The sequence below is a fragment of the Carettochelys insculpta genome, chromosome 8 (genome assembly GCF_033958435.1).
Source record: "Carettochelys insculpta isolate YL-2023 chromosome 8, ASM3395843v1, whole genome shotgun sequence".
Taxonomy (NCBI): domain Eukaryota; kingdom Metazoa; phylum Chordata; order Testudines; family Carettochelyidae; genus Carettochelys; species Carettochelys insculpta.
This window is the reverse complement of record NC_134144.1, coordinates 1,277,610-1,292,368: the sequence shown is the minus strand read 5'-3', so window position 1 is coordinate 1,292,368 and position 14,759 is coordinate 1,277,610. Positions and strand designations below refer to the sequence as shown.

Genomic DNA, 14,759 nt, shown 5'->3' with positions numbered 1-14,759 from the left:
CTTCTCACAGCCCTGTGCTGCATGTAGGAACCGACTGGAGCCTAACCCCGCTGCAGGCAGGACAGTGGGTGGATCTGTTCGGTGCGGAGATGCCAGGGTGTTACTTTTCCGATCGTAGTTACACCAGAAGTACTTTTGGGTCCATCTATGGAAGCTAAAGGGCATCTTTAATGACAGCAACCTGGAAAAGCTCTTTGTTTCTGTATTGAGCCAGTCTCTTGCAGCATCATGTTCAGAGTTCATGACCACTTTGGGCTCCAGTAAAGCTCTGATTTCCACATCAGTCCCTTTCACAAACCCAGCCTGTGCACAGGAGGATTGTAGTGGGTTCATCGTTGTTGTGCACAAGGCGTAAGAGCTTGCACTCAGAAGTGGCAGCTAGCCCTTGTGATTCGTGTGCCTGATGGCAATCGATATTGACAGCTGGCCCATCACCCAGGGCTTCACCTCATTCCTCCAGGCTGTGGCTCTGGAGCAGGCCAGGGGGACCGTTGTAGGGTTCTGACCTCCCCACGTCCCATCCCAGTGAGAAGTTAGTGGGGTGGTGATCAGGGGAACATTGTGGACACCACACTGCGGGTGAGTGGCCACCTCCTAGGGCAAGTGGGATGTGCTGAGACGCGTGCTAACTGGTTGGGTTTGGACACCTCACTTATTTTTGGCCTTCCTGCTAGGGAGCGGATGGCATTCCAGGAAACGGCACAGATGGCTTGCCAGGCTTCCAGGTGAGTTTTATTTGGTACAGAGAAAATTGTTACACAATAATTGAGCAGGACTTCCATCCCTAGGGTCTAACATGTGATCTTCCCTCCCTCTCAGGGCTATCCAGGCAACCGAGGAAATCCTGGTGGTAATGTAAGTCTGCTTCCGGGTCCCCTGCTGGGTTGTAAAGCACAAACCTGCCTACGCAACATGTCCTAGTGACGGCCCCTAGAAGTGTTCACAGTTGGACTGCTGTCTCCAGGGCCCATTGGCTGACCATGCTCTGAACTGGGCTTCCCATCAATGGCTGCCCAGCCCAGCCCATGCCAAAGTCCAGGCCTCCAAAAGGCTGGGGTGGCCCTGGTGACCCCAGACCTGCTGCTCATAATGCAGGAATGGGGTCACGAAAGCTGATGGGAACTGCCAGCACACGTTCTGTTGGGCAGTATGACGACACGTCGAGGAAGAAGGTCTCCATCTTAATGACCTGCATGTCTGGTAGCTCAGCCTCAAGGAGTGCAGACTGGCTGTGACACCTCTCTGGGATGCCCACCTCGTGGGCAGGTCTCACTCCCCACATAGGCTATCGAGAACGCCTGTTCCCCTAATGCCTGGATTTTAATCTGCAGTGTTATTGGTGTCCCTTTTCAGGGCACGAGAGGCTACCCTGGTCCCAAGGGAGACAAAGGAGAGGCAGGAGACACTGGGAACGACGTGAGTTCAGAGGAAGCCTCGTGTTTTCTTTCTCAAGCTGGCTCGTTTCCCCTGGCACATGAACCCAGAGCTTTTGCCCCCTCTAAGCTTCTGGTGCAGGCGGCTGCCACCCTGTGAAGCTGCCCAGTGTCCAGAGTGCGTTTTGCCCTAGTGTAATAGCCGGCGGGAGGGTGGGGGGGCGTGGAGGTAATAGCTCCACATCTGCCAGGTTTGCTTTCCACCACAGCAACACTGTAAATGCAGACAGGAGCCACCGTGTCAGGGGCTCCTTGTTAGTTCTCTTTCCCTGGAGCAAAGCAGAGCTTCAGAGGGGCCCTGGAGCAGACGCTGGTGGTGCAGTCCCTGTGCAGACGTGGATAAGAGACAGGCTTGCCCAGCCGTGTACCCAGTGCCCTATGTGCCGGGAGAAGCACGTGGCTGGCAGGCCTGGGGACCCTGCTTGCTCAGCTGGGCAATGGCTGGGAACATCACCGTGCAGTCTGAGTTCTCAAGGAACTTTTCCCAGCACTTGTGAGTGCCGGACCTGAAGCAGGACGAGGAGCATCTCGTAACCTGCAGCCATCACCTGCCCAGCCACACGCACAGAGCTGCTGCAAGCCCCAGTCTCATGTGGAGGAACCACACGGAGAAATACCCTCCTTCTCCTTCACCATTTCTCTTGGCCTGCTCCGAGACCAGGACCCATCCCTCTGGCTTTCCCCATGCCAGCACACATGGCTGGCAGAGACTGGTTGCCTCATCCTCCCATGTGGCGGATGACTTCCCAGGGGACCGGTAGGGCAGCCGTTACTGTGTGCATTCTGCACCGCAGGCTGCGTCCACTCCCTGCGCTCCCGTTGGACTCCATTCAGAGCTGGGAGTTCCCAGAGCACAGAGCTCAGTGCCCTTCCCACGAGCACGCGGCAGAGGAAACGGTGTCGGACTGAGCAGTGTGCCTGGCTCTCCGGCAGCCTCCGCGTACCAAGCCTCAGTGCCGTGATCTCCCTGTGTCTCGCAAGTCCTTGCTGGTGTGCTCCTCAGCTGGGAGCAGAACTCCCGGAGCGCGTGGCTGGAGTGTAACCCTGAGTGCGGGACAGGAGGGTTCCATAGAGTGTTAATTCCGCGGAGGAGGTGTGGGGCCCGAGTCAGCCGCGGCGCTGGAAGCCCAGCGAACGCGCATGAGCTGCCAGTGCCCCCGCAGTCCGGTCCCTGGGTAACCCCGTGTTCTTTGCTTCCAGAATCTCACGCCTGGTCCGGGTGGGCTGAAAGGGGCCAAGGGTCACCGAGGCCCGGAAGGCCGCCCGGTAAGTAAGCCAGCTCTGGGAAAGTGCTTGTGTGGAAAAGCCCAGCACACTGGAGGGGCAGAGCACTGGGGCGCTAGGGCCACTCTGAGCTGCTCTTCTGGCCTGTGGGTGCTGAGCCGGAGGCCAGTCTGACAGGTTCTTGTGTCCAGTCCAGAACCCAGCGGTCAGCTGCTGGAGCCCGGGCGGTGACAGAGCTCCGTGACCTCGGCAGCGGCCACTCGAGTGGTGCTGAGTGAGACGCAGAGCGTTAGGCCCACAGGAGGGATAGAAAATCCCAGCTCTGAAAAACTGCTCCCTCCACCACCATGGGGCCCAAGGGCACCACTTCAATAGTATTCATAGGGCCCCACAAATCATAAGGACGGCCCTGGGGCCCCGGCACACCTGGGGCCCGGAGGTGGTTTGCGTAGTGAGATAACAAATGGCCCCATTGTCCTCGCTCTGGCCTGGGGCAGTCAGCGCTAAGCCCCTCCCGGACAGAGGCTCCTTCCTGGTGACAGTGCACAGCCTTGTCTTCTCCACAGGCGAGCTGTGCACATCGGGGACCCCGGTGGCCAGCTCCTGCCCCAGGGCACAGGGAGGTCTGCTGGTGCCCCTCGGCACTCAGCCAGGCTGCTGGCAGTGTGCTACCACCTGCCCCAGAAGGGTGCTGGGACACTATGCCTAGCGGGCTGCCAGCTGTGACATCGGGGGAGAGGAGAGGGAGCTGGGGGTGGGGTCCCAGCTCTGGCGGAGATGGAGGGGACACCCCCACCCCCGCTCGCAGAAACTCCACTGTGTGGAGTCGCCCGTTTCTGGGCTGGCCGGGCTACATACGTCCTGCAGCTAAGGCTGGTGACGGAAGCCAGGAGCTGCCCCGGCCCGTGGCTCCTCGTTGCGCAAAGGGAGCAGTTTGGGAAAGAGCGTCTGATCGCTCGTGCTCAGAGCGGCAGGTGTACCTGCTGCAAGCTCAGCGCCAGCAGCCGAGTCCTGGCCCCCCACCCTTCTCCCGGCTCTGCCCTGTGCACTGACTGAACTGAACTGAACTGCCTTGTCAATGCTCTGTCTGACAGGGGCCTCCCGGACCCCCCGGACCTCCTGGGCCAGATGTGAGTGACCGATTTTGTACGCTGCTTGCTTTCCTCTGTCTGTCCTTCAGCTGCCCTCAGGGGCCACATGCCTCTAGAAGCTTCTTCGAGAGCAGCATGTGGGGGGAGCACGCCCCTGTGTACACGCAGGCGAGGCCCAGCCGTGTCTCCCTCCCCACATGCCCTCCCTCCAATTCCAACCCCTCCGCTTTTTGGGGCCCCAGCTGCTCACGAAGGCGCCAGGGCCTGGGTTTCCTCCCGCGGAGGAGGTGCAGCACAGAGATGAATGGTTTCGAAGTACACTGAAGACTTTTGTATGTGCTGACGGCTGGAGCAGGGGAGGAGCTAGCAGCCATGTGCAATGTATATGACCCATTGCTCTAGGGATTAAAGTAAGATGCAAACAGCCATGTAGCCGCTGCCATTGGCCCAGGCAGCAGCTGAGATGGATTTTCACTGATGCCGTGTCTGTCACCTGCTGCGCGCTCCAAAAAGCCACCTGCCCCCCAGTTCCCCTTTTTGCTCTCCAGCAGACACAGGCCAGGCGAGAGCCGTGGGCCCAGGTCTGTGACGCACACTCAGGAGCATGGTCGCTCCTGCACAGCAGGGTGAGAGTCAGTCTGGGCCTGGCCCACCAACCTTTCTTTGCCTTTTTCTTCCAGGAATGTGAAATTCTGGACATCATAATGAAGATGTGCTGTGAGTAGCCCATTCCCGCTCCTGTTGGTGCTGGCTGGGGAGGGGGCGGGCAGCCTGCCAGCCAGCGGGCACGGTCCCATAGCTACCTGCAAGGCCTTGATCTGGGACTGGCCACTGGGCACGGACCTGCCAGCCCAGCCCACGCGACCGCCCGTCTCACTGCAGAGCAAGCCCTGTGGGAAGGGAGAAACTTTTTCAACAGCTTTTCACCCGAGCTGCTTCACGGGCAGCAGCCTGAGCAAAGCCCCTTCTGGAGCAGCACTCGGGCCTTGCTCCGCTCTGGCTGAGTTGGACAAGCCCTGCCCAGGGCCCTGCTCTTGAGCACAGGGAGGCCATGCCCCCGCCCCCCACACTGCAGAGCCAGCAGGCGCGCTCTGCAGTCAAGGGGAGCATGGCAAAATGCAGCACTCACACCCATCTGTCGCCCTGTGCAAGGCCAGCCGGGGGCACCCGGAGTGTCAGGGCCTGATTTCCAGTGCCTTCTGTGCAAAGGCACGTGTCCTTTACACATCCTGGATTGGCAGCTGCACGTGCAAATCGGGTGTTTGGTGGCGGCCAGTGAGACGTGCGAACACCTGTATTGCTTGTGCAACCACTGCCCTTGTGAGTGCTCTTGGAACTACACGTACAAGCTGTGCAGGGTGGTGCGTGCGTTTCTGAATGCAGGCTTGCCCTGACTTTAAAAATCAAGCCCCTAAGGCTGTTCCTTGAAGAAAGGACGTAATGTCTCTTCCTGTGACCACCAGGGAGATGATACCTGCTTCCCTGTGGGCAGGGCCCAGGAACCCTGGCCAGCAGTATCTGGGGACTCTGCACTTCGACTGACAGCTGCTTAATCTCTCTGGGCTTAATGCCTATAGTCTGAAAGGTCCCAAACCCCTGGGCCCAGGAACGGAACTTGGCAAAGTCAGTTGTTTCAAGGCGAGTGCCGAGTGCCCCCAGAGCTGTGGAACGTGATCTGAGCCGGGACCTACAGCGCTTAGGGAAGTGTGCGGTGCCCGGCGATGGCACCTCCTTTTGTAACTTGCAGTGACGTTTCCCAGCCTGTGCTCAGCCCAAGGAAGCGGGACTCCCTGGGGAGAGTCTCTTCAACCCCCCTTCTCTGTACAAAGCGACTGGCCAGTCCCAGCGCTGCAGCCCCGTGTTTGGACGCTCCCTGAGAGGCTCGGGTAGCGACAGAGTCTCCACTCCTCCCCGAGGCCTGTCGGGCGTTTCATCACACCCCCCAGGGCACGCGCCGGGATCTAGGAGCTGGTTTTAAATGCTCCAGAGGCGAGGGCACCCTCGCTGTGTCTGGGTGTAATTCACTCGCACAGGGAGACGCTGCCGGAGCGACTGGGCAGGAGAACGTTCCGTACACTCGGCTTAACTCTCTCTCTCCCCACTTTCTTCCAGCTTGCTGCGGTGAGTGTCACTTCCCAAACGCTCCAGGAATGTTCGCTGCTGCTTTTCCTCGGCTCCATCCTGCCTTCTCCCTGCTCCAGCACCCAGAGCTACAGTCCCCAGCCAGCAGTGCAGTCCGCTCCTGCCAAGAGAGCACTGAGAACACAGCCTGGGAGCCACGCAGGGACTGTAGCAGGGAAAGCGGGAGGGCCCCTGGCACTTGTCGTGAGGAGTCGGCCTGCCCGCGTCTGCGCTGGGTCCGGAGAGGACAACTGTCCCGATGACCCATGGCCAGCAGGGCTCTGGGAGACCGTTTCACACTGTAAATCTGGCTCTGCCGGGAAGGTGGGGATGGAAAACTGCCATTTGGCTCCCCTCTGCAGTGTCCTGATGGAGGGGGCTAGGAATCCAAAGGCTGCAGGGCTGAGAAAATTGTTCCCCCCGGTGGAACTGCCCCCTCAAAACCAGGTGGCCAAGTCCATGTGCGGTGGAGAGCAGGGCCTGGAGGAAGGCCAGCTGGGTCTCTGCTGCACGGAGGAGGTCTGGGGCCTGGTGAGGGCCGTCCGGGCTGATCAAAATGTTGTGTGTGTGTTTTCTGAGCAGGGGAGAGTAGGTAAAGGGCAAGAGAGGTGCCGGGGCCGGGGCAGCAAAAGAAAGAACTAGCTAAACCGCCAGCCCTTGCCGCTCTCGTTTGGGTGCCATCTTCTCCGGCAGCAAAGCGAGCTCGCGGCAGGAACAGGTTCCCCAGCCCACGCAAGCTGCCCTAGCTGTGTCCTAGCAGCCGGCCCATCCGACACGCCCCTCCGGGTCTGTGCTTTGCTGCAGAATGCAAGTGCGGCCCCATCGATGTGCTTTTCGTGCTGGACAGCTCAGAGAGCATCGGCCTGCAGAACTTCCAGATTGCCAAGGACTTCATCATCAAAGTCATTGACCGGCTGAGCAAAGATGAGCGCGTGAAGGTGAGGGCTGGGTTCACACGCATGTGCCCTGAGTAGCTGGTTCTTGGGGGACTCTGCCCTTGGTAACGCGTGTTCTGAGCAGCGCTCTGGCGGCTGGAGCAGAGGAACGGGGAGACGTGTGCTGGCTGGCTGAGTCCAGGAACCTCTCTCGCTATCCGCGTGTGGGCAAGATGTTCAGACATGAGTCCCTGCGGGTGAGCTCCTAACCCTGGCCCCAGGGCTCAGACCTGGAGGCCCTTTCCTTGCCATGTATTCCAGGCTCTGGGACTCGGCACGGGTGGTGGGCCCCAGAGCTCAGCTCCAGCCTGCCCCAGATGTCCGTGCAGCAATGGAAGCCACAGCGCGAGCCCCAGCCCCGGGTTGCTTTGCTGTGTCCGTGTGCCCTGCGAGCTCAGCTGCTGATGCCTTTTGTCCCTGGGCTGCGCTCAGCCGCATCTGCAGCGAGGAGTTAATCGTCAGTCTGGGGGTTCCCGCTGCCTCTGGGGCTCGGCCGCACGTGGAGTTTCCAGCCAGTCCTAGTGGTGCCAGGCTGATCTCCCGTGGCGCAGGGAGAGCACCAATTCTTTGCCCTCAAGGGACGCTGGTGCCACAGCAGGGCGGCTGGAAAGCCAGCTTGTCGGGCGCTCCTGGGACCAGCATGGGCCTCCTGCCCAGCGGTAGGAGCTCACCTTGCGGAGGCGCGGGGAGAGGAGCAGGGTCCCGCGTCCAACACCAGACAGACGGGAGCTCGGACCCCAGGGGGACACGCGTCTCGAGCAGAGGCCTGCTCAGTTCTGTGTCAGCTGAGCAGCTTCCCTGGGCCCAGTGATAGGTAGAGTCGTGCAGATCACTCCCTGCCCAGCTCACAGCTTCCACCTCTGTCTGACCGTTGCTCTGCAGTTTGAACCCGGGGACTCCCGCGTGGGCGTCGTACAGTACAGCCACAGCAACACCCAGGAGCTGGTGGCTATGGGCGACGCCAACATCAACAACATCGGCACCCTGAAGGAGTGAGTCTGCAGGGCTGGGAGCTGGGCTTCCCTCGGCTGCTCGGGCACCAGGCCTGGGGCCCAGTGGAGCCGTTCCCGGCCTGCCCGTCGCACGGCCGCGTGTCTGTGTCACCCCGTCCGGCCCGTCGCACGGCCGCGTGTCTGTGTCGCCCCGTCCGGCCCGTTGCACGGCCGCGTGTCTGTGTCGCCCCGTCCGGCCCGTCGCACGGCCGCGTGTCCGTGTCCCTCCGTCCGGCCCGTCGCACGGCCGCGTGTCCGTGTCCCTCCGTCCGGCCCGTCGCACGGCCGCGTGTCTGTGTCACCCCGTCCGGCCCGTCGCACGGCCGCGTGTCTGTGTCGCCCCGTCCGGCCCGTCGCACGGCCGCGTCTGTGTCGCCCCGTCCGGCCCGTCGCACGGCCGCGTGTCCGTGTCCCTCCGTCCGGCCCGTCGCACGGCCGCGTGTCCGTGTCCCTCCGTCCGGCCCGTCGCACGGCCGCGTGTCTGTGTCCCTCCATCCTGCCCGTGGCATGGCCACATGTCTGTGTCTCCCCGTCCAGCCCGTCGCACGGCCGTGTGTCTGTATCACCCCGTCCAGCCCATGGCACAAGCAGCTACACGCTTATTGTGCCCTGGCCAGGGCGTGGCCAAGCCTGCCCAGCTCCCGCGGAGCCAGCAGCCGGGCCGTGGAAGGCCTGGTCCGATGCACTGAGATGAGTGGGGGGGCGATGGGCTATTTGCTTAGCTCAGGTGCACCCACCAGTGGCACTGCCCTTAGCTCAGCCTGCCAGCTCAGTTCCACCCTGGGGAGACAGCCCGCCTGAGCTCTCAGCAGGGCCCCCGCCCGCACTGCTCAGCAGTTCGTGGTCTCCGGGTATTGCCAGGAGTGGCCCTGGCCTGGCCTGTGCTGGGCATGCCGGTCTGGAACGCACTCTCTGGGGGTGGGCGCTCAGCGTGGGGCTGGCAGAGGCCAACCGCCTGCTTGTTCCCCAGGTTGTGCAACTCGGTGTCTCCCTGCATGCAGTGGAGAGACCAGAGGAGGGTCCCTTGGGTGTGCAAGTGGGTTGTGCCCGCCGCTTTGCCGGGCTAAGAACGCAGCGTTTGCAGCAGAGCCGTCCGCCAGCAGAGCAGCGCTGGCCCTGGGAACAGAGGCCTTTGCTTGAGAGATGAAGCAGCCCAGCTAACCCACCAGTCCGTGGGAAAGCCGCCTTGTGCCTGCAAAGCGTGGGGCGGTGAGGCCTGCGGGGAGCCTGGCCTGTGGGCTCTGACCTGTCCCTGCCACTGGCTTGCAGGGCCGTGAAGAACCTGAACTGGATCGCGGGCGGCACCTTCACGGGGGAGGCCCTGCAGTTCACCAAGGAGCAGCTGCTGTCGCGCTTCGCCTCCAGCAAGCGGGTGGCCATCGTCATCACCGACGGGCGGTCGGACACGCTGCGGGATTTGACCCCGCTCTCCTCGCTCTGTGAGATCAACACCCAGGTAGGCTGGCGCCCGCTGCAGCACAGAGACGCTGCCGCCTGCGGTGCCGGTGCCAGGGCACACTGGCTCTGCTCACTCAGCCGGGGAGAGGGGGGTTAGTGCAGCTGAGGAGCAATGACCTGTTCCCTGCGTCTGCCGACGTGTGCTGGGACCACCGCCCGGCTGCCGTCAGGCAGAAAACACCAGGTGTTCACACTGCCCGGGCAGCCCCTGGCCAAGCGGGCGCCAGAGCAACCCCAGTACCGAGCCTGCGCTTGCCCTGTAGGTTGTCTCCCTGGGCATAGGGGACATTTTCCGAGCGTCCCCCAACTCGGAGCAGCTGGGGGTCATTGCGTGCGAGGGCACCGCCTACCAGCCGGGGCTGTCCGTTCAGCGGGACAACTACGCGGAGCTGCTGGATGACGCCTTCCTCCAGAACGTGACCTCGTATATCTGCCGAGGTGAGTGGCTGTCCTCTCACTGCTGGTGCGGCCATGCTTCCAGGCTCCAGCTGGCCTGGCTTCCTCCCTTTACACCCCTCCAGGCCTGACACTGGCCGCAGGTGAACCGGGGTGGGGCTGATTGGGCCAACAGGCCTTGTTTAACCCCTGCCCTGCCTGGCCTCCCTCTCACCCTCCTACAGCAGGGCTAGCGGAGAGCTCCCTGCTCCAGCAACGTCTGCTCCCTAGAGCTGGGCTCAGCCAGGTTGTTCACTGGCACTGCCGCCTGGCATGGGCACACACACGCTCTGCTGCCTGAGCTTGCAGCACGACCCCTGGGCCACTCCTGGCACAGGCAGGGCAGAGCCCACAGGCTGGGCTCCAGCCTGTCTCTGAGGTTCCGGCCCTGCCAGGCACCCCAGGGAGCAGAACTGGGCATCCCACAGTGGTGCATCCCAAGAGCTGCTGCCTTTGTGCCCATGAAGTACAAGCCGGCACCGTGCGGCGAAGTGGGCAGGAAGAGCGAGGCGCTGCATCGGGCCCTGCCGGCTGCCGGGTGTGCAGCAGGGAGCCCCGGCTCTCCCTTGCAAGTCCCTGAGCTCAGGGTGGAGCTCTGCGGGCTGGTAAATCTGGGGGCAGAGTGGGGGTGGGGGTGGGAGCAGGAGGATGCCATTGCCCTGGTGTGGAGACAGAAGTGACCCTTCCTGAGCGGGGCAGTGATTTAAACTGGTCTGTTTTGTTCGTTTCTCTTGCAGAGAAGAAATGTCCTGACTACACCTGCCCCAGTGAGTATTTCCGACAGGCGAGAGGCAGCCCAGATGGGGGGCGGGGTAGGGCAGGGGCCACAGCGCTGTGCCGAGGGGGGGCCAGAGATCCCATTTGTGAGCAGAGAGGCCCACACCGTAGGATCTGTGTGGATCAAATCCCCCATCCAAACAACGAGTATTGGCTTGCCAGGCTGCAGTGCTGGCCTGGCGAGAGCGCACAGTGCAGGGGAGAGGCAGCTAAACAATCGGTAGTAAGGGGATCGAAGCTCTCCCGAGATGCATGGGGTAAATGGGATCACGGAGTAAGGGCCAGAGACGTCTGAATAGTCGGCCGCGGAGCAGCTGGTGGAGGCGTTCCAGACCTATTCCTCAGTGACGCCCAGAAGCGGCGTTAAAACACAGGCAGCATTGAACTGGGGCTAGCAGTGACCCCGGCGGAGTCCAGTTCAGAATGCCCAGGGAGCGAAAGGCACAGGAACTAGCACCGTGCCAGCTGCCTTTAGAAAAGCGGCTGCCTTAATGCGGAGTTTCATCCAAAACTCTCTCCACCTAAACCAGCGGGGAGGCTGCTAGCACAGCCTCCCCAGAGCCCCCCGGGGCACGCACCCTCCTGGGCAGGCAGGAAGCAGGAGAGGCACACTGAAAGGACCGGGCACTGTAGGTCATTTGAGTTCGGCACGGGCCCGAGAATCCACCCCAGAGAGGCGGCTCGAAAAGAGCGGGAGAGAGGTGAGCTGGAGCCCCGGCAGCGTAGAGGGAAGAGCAATGGGGCAGAGAGCCCAGATTCACTCAGTCTCCTGCAGCAGGAAGCCAGAGACAGCCAGTGAGCTCCTGGCCTCTGGTGGGGGATGGGGCGCGGGGACGGAGGAAAAGCACATAACAAAACCCCTTTCTCTGCGCAGTCAACTTCACGACGCCTGCTGACCTCACTCTCGTGGTGGACGGCTCCACCAGCGTCGGGAGCCGCAACTTTGAGACCACCAAGAAGTTTGTGAAGCGGCTGGCGGAGCGGTTCCTGACGGCCAGCAAGCCCTCGGAGGACTCTGTGCGCGTCTCTGTTGTCCAGTACAGTGGCAAGAACCAGCAGAAACTAGAGGCCCAGTTTTTGTACAACTACACCGTGATCGCTGGTGTGATCGACAACATGGAGTACATTAACGATGCCACAGATGTCAACGCTGCCCTCCGGTACATCACCAACCTGTACCGGCAGTCCTCCCGGGCCGGTGCCAAGAAAAGGGTGCTGCTCTTCTCCGATGGCCACTCTCAAGGGACCACCGAGACTGCCATACAGAGGGCGGTGCAGGAAGCCCGCCAGGCGGGCATTGAGATCTACCTGGTGGTGGTGGGCAGCCAAATCAACGACAGCAACATCCGGGTGCTTGTCACTGGCAAGAGAGGGGAGTATGACGTGGCCTATGGGGAGCGTCACCTCTTCCGTGTGCCTGACTACAACTCCCTGCTGCGAGGCGTCTTCTACCAGACGGTCTCCAGGAGGCTCTCCCTGGACTGAGCGGCAGGGAGGCTGCGCCCCGCCCCGCCCCGAGGACAGGCTGTGTACGCTTTCTGCATCTCTGAAAAATTATACAGTTAGCAATACATGATGAACCAGTGTTTCTATGTAAAGCCATAGCCCTGCCCCTGCTTGGAGCTCCCCTTCATCCCCGTGGGTTTGCATTGCCTCCCCCACCTCTGAGTCCCCAGCAGACAAACCCGGGGCAGCCTGGCTACCAGCCAGCAGAGCACATGCCGAGCCCATGGGCATCAGAGGCTGAGGTGACAATGACCACTAAGAACTCGATTTCATGGGCTCGAGCGCACAACTTACTTAACGGTATTTGGTTTTCGTTCTGTGCTCACCCCATGCTCCAGGGCCTCGCCAAGGCTGTCTTTACGGTTAAAGTGCCAGCCTCGGCTAGGGCTGTGGGAGCCTGGTCGCGGCCAGCAGGGTTGTTTCTCACTCCTGCTCCGCCGGGGGGGGACGACAAATGGGTTTTAAAATCATCCTCGGCATCTGGGTGTGGGAAGAGGGTTCAAAATGCAGCCCATTCTCAGTGCCACGGGGCTGGACTCTGCTCAGCACGGAGAGCGGCCCTCTCTGGGCCCTGCTCTCCCACCCACACCCAGCGACTCAGAGCCCATCGGGCCTGTCCGAGAGTGGGGAACGGGTTCTCCTAACTAATGTCATTCCCACGGAGGTAACCAAGCTGGAAACCCCCCCAGTGCCCCTCTGGTCTGTTACCTCCCCGGCTCTCCTTTAGATGCCCCGTCAGAGCACACGGTGGCGTGCCCTCCTGCAGAAAGATCCCCGTCAGCTTCCGTGGCTTTTGGATCTGGCCCTGTAAGACGTGGTAGCAAATAAAGGTGCTACACCTCCCTGGGGTTCCAGCCCCATATGTTTACATGGTAATTGCCAAGACTGCACTGATGGTGGAGATTGGCCTGGAGTTTCGCCCCACGTTCCCAGCGGTACTCTTGCTAGGAAATCATCTGCTTCAGAAGGAAATGGCATTGATGACATCAATGGTTCAGTCTATGTTACGCTGTAACCAAGACCCATTGTACCAGTTCATTTTCTTTTACGCCTGTTTTACTGAAATGTGCCCACTTAAAGAGTTTGTCCAAATAAATGGTTTTCCACAGTCCGGTTGGCAGGCTGTCTGTGTGTGCGCGTAACCCAGGGAGAGGGGCCCGGCTTGGCACTTCCGTAACCTGCGGAAGGAGCCGCTGGATGGAAAGTGTGGCTGACTCAGGCCGTCACACGGGAGTTTGTGGTGATCCGTGAGTCTCGACAGAGCTGCCTGGGAACTTTGTGGGTAGACGCAGGCGGAGGAATGGGTGTTCATGCTCGCAGAACGGCGCTCTGCTGGATTTCCTCATTTCAGAGAGGGTGTTCAATGCCTGTCCCAGGGATCCATTCCTCAGTGAATTCCTGGCGCACACAGTCCATTCCAGGAACGTTCCCTTCGCAAAGCCAGGCACCAAGGAAGTGCTGTGCAGCTCAGATCCGGCCCCTTTTGTGTCTGCATGCTGAGGCTCCCTGCCTCATTCAGCCTGCAGGAGGGCCGGCGCTTGCTGACCAAGCAGCTGCTAGGTGTTCTGTTTCCTCACTGTTCCATGGGTGGCCCCAGAGCTCATTTATGGCTCCCTGTTCAAATCCTGCGCCGGAGACAGAATTATTCGTTTCCTCTGGGCTGTCTGTGGTGCTCATTTTCCAGTGTCTGACTGCTTCACAAACAGCAGGGAAAGCAACTCCCCTGTGAAGCTATTTGCCCTGTTTTACAGACGGGGAACTGAGGCACAGAGAGGCTGAGGTCCTAAGTGTCCACTAACTCGCTGGGCACAACCTGAGGTGCCCCACACCTGTGGAGACAGCGGGGAAGGTTCAAGGGGAAAGCTGACAACACAGGCCTCCCGGCTCTCGCCGGCCACTTGTGCAGGCGTGTTACAGCGAATTGCCAGGACTGCCCCGCCGTGACAGCTCAGCTCATGTGATGCTGCTGCCACCGCTGCTCTTCCTTCCCGCGCTTCACAGAGGTCCAGTCAGAAGGGGCCTCGCGAGCACCTGGGCCACCCTCCTGTGCAGCACAGGCCAGGGCCCTGCCCACACGCATGCCCAGCGCGCAGCCCCCCGCCCCTCGTCCCACCCCCTGCTCAAAACCTGCCCGATTGCCAGCCGGCCTGGCCTGGCTTCAGCCCCAGCCATCGCTGAGCACAGTTATTGTTCACAGGCGCTGAGCAGCCGCCCCAGCACCCCTCACCTCGCCCCAGCAGTGGCAGGGCTGCAGAAGTTATGGTGGTGCCCAGAACGCAGAGAGCCCGCACTCCCCCTGCCCCTCGCCTGCTAGGGCTCTGGGGCGGAGTTTGGGTGGGAGAGAGGCTGCCCCTAGGGGGGCAAGAAGCCTGTGGCAACCCTGCCAGTGCCCCAGGTGTGGGGCCCAAGGCAGCCCCCTGCCCCGCCCCAGCTCCATGCCCCGACTCCAGCCTTTCCCCAGGCCCTGCCCTTGTCCCACACTCTCTCCAGACAATGCAATGCAAGCCGGGGGGCGGGGGGGCTGGCACAGGGTGGCAGGCAGGTTGCCCCCCACACGCTGCTGCCCTGGGCTGGGGCGCTGTGGTCCCAGCATGGCAGGGGAGTGGAGCACAGCAGGCTGGGATTGGGCAGCAGATGGAGCGGGCTGCTGGGTCTCTCCAGATTCTGCCACACTGGTGAATGGGGATGGAACCCTGCTTCAGCCCCGCACCAGGCTGCTTCCCCCAAGTGATCCTGGGGTGCCCTGGCGCCCGTCTATAGCACGATTGAGGCAGCTGCCACAGGGGC

General features: G+C 61.6%; 1 protein-coding gene across 1 annotated transcript in view; it reads left to right on the top strand.

Moving 5' to 3' along the window:
• The window catches only part of COL6A1 (collagen type VI alpha 1 chain), a 61,905-nt gene extending 48,824 nt beyond the window's left edge, over nucleotides 1-13,081 (top strand). The window contains exons 23-35 of the mRNA XM_075000806.1: nucleotides 675-725; nucleotides 820-855; nucleotides 1,354-1,416; nucleotides 2,634-2,699; nucleotides 3,752-3,787; nucleotides 4,429-4,465; nucleotides 5,861-5,869; nucleotides 6,674-6,807; nucleotides 7,687-7,796; nucleotides 9,066-9,252; nucleotides 9,518-9,692; nucleotides 10,427-10,456; nucleotides 11,341-13,081. Of these exons, the coding sequence (XP_074856907.1) occupies nucleotides 675-725; nucleotides 820-855; nucleotides 1,354-1,416; nucleotides 2,634-2,699; nucleotides 3,752-3,787; nucleotides 4,429-4,465; nucleotides 5,861-5,869; nucleotides 6,674-6,807; nucleotides 7,687-7,796; nucleotides 9,066-9,252; nucleotides 9,518-9,692; nucleotides 10,427-10,456; nucleotides 11,341-11,951 (1,545 nt within the window). The 3' untranslated portion in view covers nucleotides 11,952-13,081. The remainder of the gene's footprint in view (nucleotides 1-674; nucleotides 726-819; nucleotides 856-1,353; nucleotides 1,417-2,633; nucleotides 2,700-3,751; nucleotides 3,788-4,428; nucleotides 4,466-5,860; nucleotides 5,870-6,673; nucleotides 6,808-7,686; nucleotides 7,797-9,065; nucleotides 9,253-9,517; nucleotides 9,693-10,426; nucleotides 10,457-11,340) is intronic.
• The last annotated feature ends 1,678 nt before the right edge of the window (nucleotides 13,082-14,759 follow it).